Source organism: Capricornis sumatraensis, chromosome 3 (assembly GCF_032405125.1).
Source record: "Capricornis sumatraensis isolate serow.1 chromosome 3, serow.2, whole genome shotgun sequence".
In the NCBI taxonomy this organism is placed as follows: domain Eukaryota; kingdom Metazoa; phylum Chordata; class Mammalia; order Artiodactyla; family Bovidae; genus Capricornis; species Capricornis sumatraensis.
The window spans coordinates 100,499,486-100,512,812 of NC_091071.1; the positions used below are offsets into that span (position 1 = coordinate 100,499,486).

Below are 13,327 nucleotides of genomic sequence, written 5' to 3' on the forward strand. Positions count from 1 at the left end.
AATCATGAGGGTGTGATCATTCACCTAGAGCCAGACATTCTGGAATGTGAAGTCAAGTGGGCCTTAGAAAGCATCAATATGAACAAAGCTAGTGAAGGTGATGGAATTCCAGTGGAGCTGTTTCAAATCCTGAAAGATGATGCTGTGAAAGTGCTACACTCAATATGCCAGAAAATTTGGAAAACTCAGCAGTGGACACAGAAGTTGAAAAGGTCAGTTTTCATTCCAATCCCAAAGAAAGGCAATGCCAAAAAATGCTCAAACTACCACACAATTGCACTCATCTCACATGCTAGTAAATAATGCTCAAAATTCTGCAAGCCAGGCTTTAGCAACACATAAACCGCAAAATTCCAAATGTTCAAGCTGGTTTTAGAAAAGGCGGAGGAACCACAGATCAAATTGCCAACATCTGCTGGATCATAGATAAAGCAAGAGAGTTTCAGAAAAACATCTATTTCTGCTTTATTGACTATACCAAAGCCTTTGACTGTGTGGATCACAATAAACTGTGGAAAATTCTGAAAGAGATCAGAATACTGGACCACCTGACCTGCCTCTTGAGAAACCTATATGCAGGTCAGGAAGCAACAGTTAGAACTGGACATGGAACAACAGACTGGTTCCAAATAGGAAAAGGAGTACATCAAGGATGTATATTGTCACCCTGCTTATTTAACTTATATGCAGAGTACATCATGAGAAATGCTGGGCTGAAAGCACAAGCTGGAATCAAGATTGCCGGGAGAAATATCAATTACCTCATATATGCAGGTGACACCACCCTTATGGCAGAAAGTGAAGAGGAACTAAAAAGCCTCTTGATGAAAGTGAAAGAGGAGAGTGGAATAGTTGGCTTAAAGCTCAATATTCAGAAAACTAGGATCATGGCATCTGGTCCCATCACTTCATGGGAAACAGATGGGGAAACAGTGGAAATAGTGTCAGACTTTGTTTTTCTGGGCTCCAAAATCACTGCATATGGTGATTTCAGCCATGAAATCAAAAGATGCTTACTTCTTGGAAGGAAAATTATGAACAACCTAGGCAGCATATTAAAAAGCAGAGACATTACTTTGCCAACAAATGTACGTCTAGTCAAAACTATGTTTTTTCCAGTAGTCAAGCATGGATATGAGAGTTGGACTGTGAAGAAAGCTGAGCACTGAAGAATTGATGCTTTTGAACTGTGGTGTTGGAGAAGACTCTTGAGAGTCCCTTGGACTGCAAGGAGATTCATGCAGTCCATCCTAAAGGAGATCAGTCCTGGGTGTTCATTGGAAGGACTGATGCTAAAGCTGAAACTCCAATACTTTGGCCACCTCATGTGAAGAGTTGACTCATTGGAAAAGATCCTGATGCTGGGAGGGGTTGGGGGCAAGAGGAGAAGGGGACGACCGAGGGTGAGATGACTGGATGGCAACACCAACTCGATGGACGTGAGTTTGAGTGAACTCCGGGAGTTGGTGATGGACAGGGAAGCCTGGCGTGCTGTGATTCATGGAGTCATAAAGAGTCAGACACAACTGAGTGACTGAACTGAACTGAACTGAATCTGCCTTACTTTAAGAAGTGAGAGTCATCGGAAATAGTAAATTGAACTTTTGAAAAACTTGCTCAGAGATCTGGGCTTGACTTGAAAACAGGATTTGTATCAATCCATTATTTCAGTATTTTTATCAAAAAAACAAAAATATCATTAAATGTATTGCAGTTGTTATCCTTCCCCTGACCCTTTTATGGTGAATTTACTAGGACTTTCCAAAACATAAGACTTGGGCAGTAAGGATGGTCAAAAAATACATAAGTTTTATTTTAGACATAAAGCTGATAATTAGAAGCTCCAAACTAATGGACAGAAGAAGGGTTAGGATAGAAAATGAGAACTGAGATTGCCTGAATATGTTTAGATGTGTACTCCTGAAAATACTCTTGAAGATCTTACATCTGATTTTTTTTAACTTAGCTCACATATCCTTATAATTATACTTTGTCCATATTATGAATTCATCAAAAGCTATTTATTTTGAGGGTAATATTGTGTATGTTTGAGGAGGAAAGCTATAAAGATAAATTAGCAAGGGGCCTATATTCAAGAAGTATATGTGAAAGTAGTAGTATGTTCACAAATAAGTATCATGTTACATAGAAAAGGATTGACCAGATATCGTCCTATTGAGTTAGATAGATGGAGAAAATCTTTAAGACTGGAACATATAGAAGAATTGATTAGGTTTTTGTGGTTGAAGGGTGATGTTGCCTATCAACTAGACTATTTTGCATGAGATTTAGAAAAAATAATAGGTATGAGGTCCAGGGAATGCTATATAGATTGGAAAGTTCAGGCCAAGTATGGAAATCTGAGAAAACGTCAATATGACTCAAGGGTAAGATAATGGGTCAAAAATGGTGAGAAATAAGGTTGGACAGACAGTTATATTCAGATTATATAGAAAGCCAGGCTAAGGAATTTCAGCATCACTTTGAGTGGTTGGAAGCAATCAAATACCTTGGGACAATTGAAGGTCGTGATACAGAGTTCTCTAGTCAGAAAAATAACCTGGAGACAACTAAATCAAATGCCTGAAAGAGGAAAAAGATCATATGCTATGCAATATTAAAGATAGAAATAGATTTGAAAGAGCACGGATTGTATAATTGACAGGGACTGTTGCTGCTACTGCTAAGTCACATCAGTCGTGTCCGACTCTGTGCGATCCCATAGACGGCAGCCCACCAGGCTCCCCTGTCCCTAGGATTCTCCAGGCAAGAATACTGGAGTGGGTTGCCATTTCCTTCTCCAATTATGAAAGTGAAGTGAAGTCGCTCAGTAGTATCCAACTCTTAGCGACCCCATGGACTGCAGCCCACCAGGCTCCTCCGTCCATGGGATTTTCCAGGTGAGAATATTGGAGTTGGGTACCATTGCCTTCTCCATGACAGGGACTAAATAGGCATTAATAACTTACATTTGAGCTTCTCTGGTGGCTCAGATGGTAAAGAATCTGCCTGCAATGCAGGAGACCTGGATTTGATCTCTGGGTTGCGAAAATAGCCGGTGGAGGCCATGGCAACCCACTCCATCATTTTTGTCTGGAGAATCCCATGGACAGAGGAGCCTGGCAGGCTAAAGTCCATGGGGTCACAAAGAATCAGACATGACTGAAGTCACTGAGTGACTAAGCACAACATACAGATTGCATTTGGCTATGCTTTCCAATTTAAGAGTGCAATGCATTCTCTAGGTTGTATGTTTAGGAGTCAGTCAGAAACAAGTGAATAAATTTTGAGCAGCAGAGACAGCAGGAAAAAAATAAGCAAGCAAACTTTGGATAACATGTATTTTAGAGGAAATAAAAACTTTATTGCTTGCAGTACCAAGCAATTCAGGATAAAAAGGCAGAAAACATTAAATCCTTGGATTGACAAAGTATCCCTCAATCCTGAATTAAGCTACATAAACATACATCATCTAATAGTCACAAAATCCTATGAATTATCTATAATTAGCCTGTGTGCTGATAAGAAAAAGAAGCCAAAATTTAAGTGACTTCATTAAAGACAAAGAATAGGCACCCAACCTAGAACAAAAGCAGAAATTCTCATTATTTTTTCTCAGTAACCAATTAAGTCCAGAGAGTAAAGGAAGAAGAAAAAAATATGCTGCGTGAAGCAAAATAAATATCTGACATGGAAGGTCTAGCTTTATAAAGGTGTTATGTTATTATTTTCTTATTGTTTCTCAATTAAGAGGAGACTGGATGAGAATAAGTAAAAATACAAATAAATTTCCAGCACTGAGTTGAAAAATGAAGTGTGTATTCAAAATTTGCCAACTTAACAGAAATTAATGATGAAAGGTACCTTGCAGAGTGAAAAGCTACTGCTTAGAGGAGAAATTGAAACATGGAGAATACCTTTTAGGACACTGTGATTACAAGTTATTTATAAATAATGAAATGAATATTGAGCAGGAAAGCAGGCTCTGTCAAGACTCAGGGATGCAAACTTGAGGGTAAGCCTCCTGTGCCAGCACGACATGTCACAGCTGATCCAGAACTGCCAGGAATCCCTTTTTTTTTTAAACTTTCAACTAGCTGGAAAATTTTACAAAGTTGGAGTTTTCACCTTTTGAAAATGTAGCTTGATGGCATCTTTTGAAAATTATAAAAAGGGAAGAGGTAGCAATTAGATGGGCTTCCCAGGTGGTACAGTGGTAAAGAATCAGTTTGTCAATGCAAGAGACACGGGAGACACAAGTTCACAATTTCGATCCCTGGGCTAGAAACATCCTGTGGAAGAGGAAATGGCAACCCTCTCCAGTATTCTTACCTGGTAAATTCTATGGACAGAGGAGCCTGGAAGGTTACAGTCCATGGTGTCACAGAGAATCAGCCATGACTGAGCACAGAACAGGCAGAAATTAGATGAGCTAAGTAGCAGCCACTCTGCATTTCTAGAAGCATTTTGCATGAACTGCTGCTCTGGAGCAGTAGCTGCAGCACTTGGGAATTAGTTTTAACTTGTAGAATCTTAGGTCCCTTCTCAGATCTACTGAATCAGAATCTTCATTTGCATAGTCTCTAAATGTCTGATAAATTTGAGAATCAGGAGTCTGGAGAACCCTAAGAGGTACAGCATGCTAGGAAATATTAAAACTTTTTAAAATAAAGAAAATACTCAGTTAATGCATTCAAATGCTACAATTTGGGAATTAAACTTGCCTTGTGTATGACCAACCCAGACAGCATATTAAAAAGCAGAGACATTACTTTGCCAACAAAGGTCTGTCTAGTCAAAGCTATGGTTTTCCAGTAGTCATGTATGGATGGGAGAGTTGGACTGTAAAGAAAGCTGAGCAACGAAGAATTGATGCTTTTAAACTGTGGTGTTGGGAAAGACTTTTGAGAGTCCCTTGGACTGCAGGGAGATCCAACCAGTCCATCGTAAAGGAAATCAATCCTGAATATTCATTGGAAGGATTGATGTTGAAGGTGAAACTCCAATACTTTGGCCACCTGATGTGAAGAACTGTCTCATTGGAAAAGACCCTGATGCTGGGAAAGATTGAAGGCAGGAGGAGAAGGGGCCAACAGAGGATGAGATGGTTGGATGGAATCACCTACTCAATGGACATGAGTTTGGTTAAACTCCAGGAGTTGGTGATGGACAGGGACGTCTGGCATGCTGCAGTCCATGGGGTTGCAAAGAGTCAGACACGACTGACCAACTGAACTGAATTGAACTGAACTGAACTGTGTATCTGTTAATATGTTGAAAAGATTTCCTAGTATCCATTGTTTTAATACTTTATTTTTCATTTGTTTCTTTAATTAAAATGTGCAATTATATTTAAGCCTACTTTCCATCATTTTTTAAAAAGATGCCCAATTGAATAACCAAGTAATAACAACCCAAATATTCATATTGGCTGTAACGAATAAAAGCATAATTAGATTTCAGTAATTTCTATAGAATCCACATTGGAGGAATGTTAAAAGTGTTTCAGTTTCTTTGCTCATATCTCAGTCAATTTCTGTTAATTATCCATTTTAAAGATGCTCAACTCTCTAGTAATTCTTTTCAGAAAGTTGAATTGTTTTATTTAATTTCAGTAACAAATTGGCACTTAACAGGTAAAATGGCCCATTTGTTGATGGCCCACAAGTACTTTCTCCTTACTAGAAAGATGTACTACCAACTAGAGAAGCTATTACTGTAATTTGAATTTTGGTCACCTTGGCCCATAGGACTGCTGCCTGCATCTGCTCCTTAGTGTTTACTAGCGAATCATTGACTGTTAGTGCAATTTCAATGCTAATTGTAACTTCAGGTTCTCAAATGGCTCAGCAGTAAGACATTAATGATTATCCATGCCTTAAGAAGGGCTGATAAGGGAATGAGATTACAATCTTGTACAATTTTAGCTAACAAATTAAAGTGTAAATTAAATTTTCCCTGAGACAAAATAACTGACTTGGAAAGCCAAAACATGAGAAATTTCATTCACTTGTGATTTTCTCTTTCCTGTTGTACAGATATTCAGAGTATCAGAGGGTTAACCGTGGACTGGGTCTCACGTAATTTATACTGGATTAGCTCAGAATTTGATGAAACACAAATTAATGTGGCAAGACTAGATGGCTCCTTGAAAACCTCAATTATCCATGGAATCGATAAGCCACAGTGTCTAGCAGCTCACCCAGTCAGGGGGTAAAGTATGATTTTTTTTTAAGTTTTTCAAAATTTTATACACCTTTGCTCCAATATTTTGTAAAAACTTTGTTGAATTCAGAACAGACACACATATACACATGTGTATATATATATAAGCTATACAGTAAAAAAGGCAAATGTGAATATGGAAATTATAGGAGATCCCTGGTTAAAGATTTCTGCTTTCTGCATGAAATCAAAATTGTATGTATTACTGTAAAATTTTATCAATTTATGTTTATAAAGAGTGACAGTTCAGAATAGAAAAAAAAAAGAGAGAGAGAGAGAGAAGCCTGAAAAGTTGTTAATTTCATTTCAAATACCAGTTGTTAATAACATGTTTACTGTGAGTTGATGTTATGGTCACTGCAAATTAGATCACATTCTCCCATCTTCTGGTTAGTCTTCAGATATGCATGTACAGAACTCATGTAGAGCTAAAAGAAAATGTTTCTCCTTAGTGCTTTCAACAGGAATGACTGAAATGACTTTGTTCCCTTCTCTGGTACCTGATTTTCCTAAATCAAGAGAATTCAATATTGATGAATGATTTTAAATGGAAATAATTTACTGTAGTTAAAGTTAAGGGCTTCCCAGGTGGCACTAGTAGTAAAGAACCTGCCTGCCAATGCAGGAGACATAAGAGCTATGGATTTGATCCCTTGTGCAGGAAGATCCCCTGGAGGAGGGCATGGCAACCCACTCCAATGTTCTTGCCTGGAGAAGCCCATGGACAGTTGTGGGTGTAGAGGAGAAAAAAGTGAGATAATGGGTCTTCAATGAGGAAAAAGTAAGAGTGGTACTTCTTCCCAGGCAAATGGCTCAACAATTTGGAGACTTCCTGGAAAAAAAATAATCCTGAGCCAATAATTTAATATTAACTTAGTTCTTCAACAGATGCTTCTAGTCAACAAGTAGGTCTATATCTAATATTTTAAAACCATATCTGTTTTGAATTAAGGAAACTCTACTGGACAGATGGCAACACAATTAATATGGCAAATATGGATGGCAGTAATAGCAAGATTCTCTTTCAAAATCAAAAGGAACCTGTTGGTAAGTTTTATTATATATATATATATATATATATATATATATATATATATTTTTTTTTTTACAGTTAATCACTGCAGTTTTTAATATGACAAATCTGTACTCATACAATGGATCTTTGATCTTGAGCCTGAAAGAAAATATTGCAGATTGCTAATATAAATTAAATCAGAAATTTATTGATCTTATTGAATCCATTTGGTTTATGTAGGGTAGGAAGGAAACTTTTTTTTCTGGAGAAGACGTTTTTTTGATAAGATAATTTTTTATAGTATCTCAAGTATGGAAGTTGCTTAAAACTTCATGTAATTAATACATATAATATCTTATTCTCACTGGTGAATACCTGATACACCAATTGCCTCAGTGGCAATATGATGTACTGAGGCTTCCTCTGATCGTCATTGTTGTGGCATTATTAACAGTTACAATGATTTGAGTTTAAGCCTTTAATATTTAATTTTCAGCCGTTTTCATTTACTCTGCAGGGTGTTCATTTAGTTTTTTATTCTACCTTTGTTAACCATTGTAAATCACCACATGCAACTTCATGGTGCTGAAAGAGGGCTTTGAGTCATTCCCATAAATGATCTTTGAAAATCAAACTACAAGGATTCTTCTAGAAGACAATGTTACATATTTACACATAGATATCTATACATTATGCTAATCTTTTCAAACAGTAATCACTTTCCTCATCTTCTCTTATACTTCTTTGAGAGGCCTGAATTTGTCATCTAAAAGTACCTTTTTAAAAAATCCAATAATGAACCTGGATTTCTATATTATATTAAATGTAAATATACAAAAGAAAACCATAATTTTGCTTTGAACTGAATACTATATATTTTAAAATCTTGGAGTAAAATCATTGCACCATGGAGCTTTTCAGTACTAATTTCTTGAAGTATCTCATTTTTAATAGCAATGACTCAATAAAGGAATAATATCAACAAGATTTACAATAAATGGGAATTTTTATGTGGTCCATAGAATAAGCCTCTGATGTAAAATGATACTATTAACTACTCTTTTCGGTCGATAGAATAAACCTCTGATATAAAATGATACTATTAACAACTCTTTTCTTTGGACTGTTGGTTCTGAGATGTGATACACAATTGAAATTCAAGGAAGTGTTAGAAATTAAAGGCAAATAGAAATGCTAACACTTCTGTGTAGAAGATGATAGAACAAAAGAAACAAGGGACTCTATAAGATAGGACCCATACAAAGGACTTAATTTGGGCTAAAGCAATTCAGTCAGTGCTTATCTGGAGTTGTTCAGAATATTTAAAATGGAAAAGTGAATGTGACTGAAACAGTATGAGCAAATAAATTTCTTACATTGTAATGTGGGAACCATAGGTTACACCAAAATGATAATTCACATGCTTGTTTTTATAATGGGGAAAGCCTTATCTTAATACTAAATTTCCATGTTCCTACTCAAAATAAATTAAAGAACAGCTATATATGCATAACTTATGTAAAGAAAGTTTGTAGGGAAAAGAATTACTGTTACTATATACACTTTGTAGTTGGCCTATCAGATGTCATACACCACATACTGTTAACTGTGTATGGATGATGATTCAACATCATCATTTATTTTAAAAGTACAACATCACCATTAAACATTTCAACATCATCATTAAAATTTTAAAATAAATACAAAATGACACCATTAAATATTAATTTGTGTGAGATATACTATTTTCCCAGAAATAACCCAGAACCTTATTACAAAGCACATCTGAAGTCAGGATTCATGAGTACGGATTGTGAGTCAGATAGTCAATAAACAGATTTTCATTATCAGATTTTGGATTCAGCCTGTAGATAAAAGTTTGACATTGTTCTTTTTCCTTTAGGGGTGCAGGAACCTAAATCACTTTAGATTCCACTAAGTGAATTTATCCCAGTGACCTTGAGCAAATTACAGTTAGATTGGTTGTACTTGCTTTCCTCATCTGTAAAATCAAGGAAAAATGCCTATTTTTATAAAGTTCTCATGAGGATTAAATGAGGAAATTTTATGAAAAGAACATCTGGCCTTTTGTAATAGAACCTATCAGGAGGAGTAGTAGAAGGTATATTGGGTCCTATAGACTGGAATTTGAATGATTTGATTGTCTGCAGTATTAAGTGCATATAAATGAATTCAGTGAAGAACAAACATAGAACAAAATCCACAGAAATCTAGCACAGGAATATATATAACCAAGTGGGCCTGTGAGATGAACAAACTTACGCACATCTGAGGATTTAACTCTATATTGTCTTGATGTTTATGCTCAGAGGCAAACACGTTTGAAGTACTCTTCTGCTCTCAGATTTTGTCAACATATCTGCCGCAGGGCAATAGAGAGCTGTGCCCTCATCTTGCTCTAGTAGTTCTTGATGTGATTTACAGGCTTTGGTTACAAGTTCCTTCCAGTAACAGGTTACTAGTCATGTTTACCAAGTGTTAAGATTGCTGGTCTCTCTGACATTAATGCCAGGCTGTGTTGTCCACTGGTAAATGTGTTCCTCTTGCTATTTCTTCTCCCTTCCTTGTCTAAGCTTCTGGTCATTTGGCTCTGTAGGGGAGGAAGAGGCTTTCCTCTCACTTTCTAGGTTCTTTTGGCTGGTCTAATGCATATATATCTTGGAGAGATTACAGCTTCAGTTCTAGACCCCTGAAATAGAGCAAATATCACAATTAAGTGAGTCACACAAAAAGTTTGGGTTTCCCAGTGCATATAAAAGTTATGTTGTACATCATACTATAGTCTTTCAAGTGGGTGATAATATTGTGTCTTAAAACAAACAAAGGGTGTATATACCTTAATTAAAAAATACTTTATTGCTAAATCCCTAACCACCATCTGAACTTCAGCAAGTCATCATAGTAATGGCAAAGACTACTGATCACAGATCAACATAAGAAATATAATGATGCAAAATTATGAGATATAGACAGGCAGTAGTCAGATGCTGTTGGAAAAAAATGGTGCTGATAGACCTACTAGGTGCAGGGCTGACACAAGCCTTCAGTTTGCAAGAAACACAGTATCTGCAGAGTGTACAGTAAAGCAGAGAGAAATAAAATGAGGTATTCCTATAGTTAAATTCACAGAAGGCAGAAGAAGAAAAACAGGAAAAAAGTTAATTATGTACATATGGGAGCCCCATAAAAATGAGACCTGAAGAAGTAACCAAAGCAGGAAGCTTTTTTACCTATTAGATAAATAAAATTGTTTGTGAAGATTTGACAAAGAGATTTGAACTTGCAGTTTCAAAGTAATGAAGAGATAGCAAACCTTATTAATACTTCTGTTTTGGCCTTGGATTCCCTCTCTCTGGCAATAAGGACACCTTCTATTTTCCTGGTATAAGGAGGATACCTTTTCATGGGAGAATTAGTCCTTGTTTTCAGAAAAACAAAAGAAGGTCAATGTATTCTTTCACCAGCTGTTTAAGTAACTTTAAATCAAAATAATTAATATGCTCACATAGTCACATTTAGGGGTGGCCTGTCCTCAACTTGACAGTTTTCTAGCTCTCAGATGTTTCTCAAAAGAGAAAGAACAAGTAAAAATCAGTTGGTCAGTTTATCTACTTATTGAAAAGTTTTTTTTTCTTTTTTTTAAGTACAGAGTATAAATATAGAATAAATTATTCAGAATGCAACCCTTATTCATTTCAACCTTGTTAATTGCGATTTTTGATCTATCCCAGTAGGCTAGAGAAACTCTTATCTGTAAAGTAACTGTAAAAAGTATTACTGCTGAGTAACTTTCTAGCAGGAAAGTCTTATCTAGATTCAGTTAGTTTAAATTGTTCATTTGTGTGGCACCAGTTAAGATGATGTTTTCAAGATTATTATAGGTGCTATTAAAACAGATTAAAAGCTATGTTCCATAGTAACTATTTTTCAAGTTGTAGTGTTTTTACTGTGTGTGCTTGAACCATTTTCTTAAAATATATTAACTAAAATATTATTTATGAAGTTATGCAAAATACTTAAGTATTTCAGATTTGTTTTCTTTTTTAAAAGGTTTTTTTTTTTTTTTTGCTGTTATTTTTTTGCTCTCTTAATGGACTATTTAGAGTGATAGTGTAAATAAGCAGACTCTCCTCCCTGTAAAAAACCTTTTTTTTGGTTTATATACAAATTTAAATGCTATTTATTGTAGTATCAAGGTTAAGTCTCATATGGAAACATTTGATAATGGAATAATCTTTGAAATACTCTCAAGAATTCATGGCATTGCAATCTCACTTTATAAGATTCTTTAAAAACTATTCCCCTGAGAATATTTCTAAAATGGAATTTTTGAGTCCTATAAATGAACATATATATGAATGTGTGCAAAAGTAAGTACAAACCTATTTTTGTTTGTGTACATGACTGTCATACCTATGAAATATTATATTCATAGGGTTTTTTTATTTCACTGATATTTTACACTTAGGAAATTATTTTAATTTATTTTTTCATAATGAATCTGTCTGGGCAATCTCTGGCTTAAACTCATCCCCACTTGATTCCCTGAACCATTTCTATGAAGAAAATTAGGTGGTTAGGAAAGGAGGAGATATTTACTGTTCAATTGATTTTTCTCCTATGCATGTTGATTGTCAGATTATAAATTATTTTGAGGAAAAATATATAGAACAATGTATAGGAAAAACGTGTGCAAAATGTGAGGAGAAAAGACAGTATTCTGTCTGGCAAGGCTGGGGAATGTCAACTCAAAACAATCATTTTCTATCACCCTTTATGAAACCTATATTCTCACTAAAGTTCCACCTTTCTGTTTGCATGCACTTAGCCTGGGATGTATGATGATGATGATATAGAATCATCATTTTGGTAACAAAAATAGTGTAATTATTTTGCCTACTTATTAAGGACTTAAAATATTCCAGGTACTTGCAAAACACTTTCATTAATCATCTCAGTAATCATTTCTGGAAGGATTTCTTACTCTTCCTTTATAGATTCAGAAATTGAGGCTTGTTGAAAGAAATAAGTTGCCTGTCATGAATGGTAGGGTTGCAATTCAAACTAAGTTTATCTGCTTCCAAAGTCATATTAAATCTTAACCATTATGCTATGCCCACAGAGGCTGATTTCATACAGTAATTACCTGACCTCAAGCAAAGATCAAGGAGTAAAACCAGTACTCTTTCAAGCACAGAGAGTGGAAAGAAAAATGTACAGCTTATGTACTCCTGAGAAACATGGGGCCAGTTAGGACACTGCAGGCAGCTTTTCTAAGCAGCCAGGGGCAGGCAAGCACCAGTTTAACCTCTGTGCCTATTTTGCTGTACAATTAATTATTTCTGAACTTTTAAATGCATATTTTAAACAGTAATGTCACTGATGTACTAGGTTTTCTTTTTTTGTGGAATGATATTTATAGTTTAATTTACTGGGTTTCCCTTACTTGTTTCCTGTTATATCCCTATGTGTGACATAACTTGAAAGAGAAATTTGTCCTGATCTTATCAAAAGACCCAACTTTACATCTGATGAGTGTGCATCATTGAAAACAAAGTATTTGCTACCTAGGGGCAGGTTGGGCTAAATAACTTTGTTTCTGTTAAATACAAATCACTATTCCCATTATCCATTGTTGAACTAAATATTTTCAATTAAGAGTTGTTGCTCTGTCTTGGATGCATTTAATGCTTAGAGCAGTCTGCAAAAGAGGGAATTTTAATTTACTATTTAAAGTGATTGCCAAGTTTACAATGTTTGCATATTATGAATTTTATCCCTTAAGCCTCATATAAAGTATCTTGACTTGTCAATCAGCATCACAACTTTTGGCTTATCCTTAAGAATCTAGGGTACTATATATTTTATTTTCTTGATGTTTTCTCTTCACTATAAAGGTGATCCCAACTAAAAGTCATTTGTTTATTCAACTTTCATGTATACCTTCTTGAAGTCTACCAAACTATTAAATTTTAATTGTTTAATCATTCCAACCCTTATTGTGTATATGCGGATGAAGAACTCAAGGATCTCACTATTTAAAAATAAGACTATTTATATATACTT

General features: G+C 35.4%; 1 protein-coding gene across 1 annotated transcript in view; it reads left to right on the plus strand.

Annotated features, from left to right (window-relative positions):
- The window catches only part of LRP1B (LDL receptor related protein 1B), a 1,972,098-nt gene that overhangs the window by 1,250,796 nt on the left and 707,975 nt on the right, over positions 1–13,327 (plus strand). The window contains exons 30-31 of the mRNA XM_068968462.1: positions 6,039–6,213; positions 7,178–7,272. Of these exons, the coding sequence (XP_068824563.1) occupies positions 6,039–6,213; positions 7,178–7,272 (270 nt within the window). The remainder of the gene's footprint in view (positions 1–6,038; positions 6,214–7,177; positions 7,273–13,327) is intronic.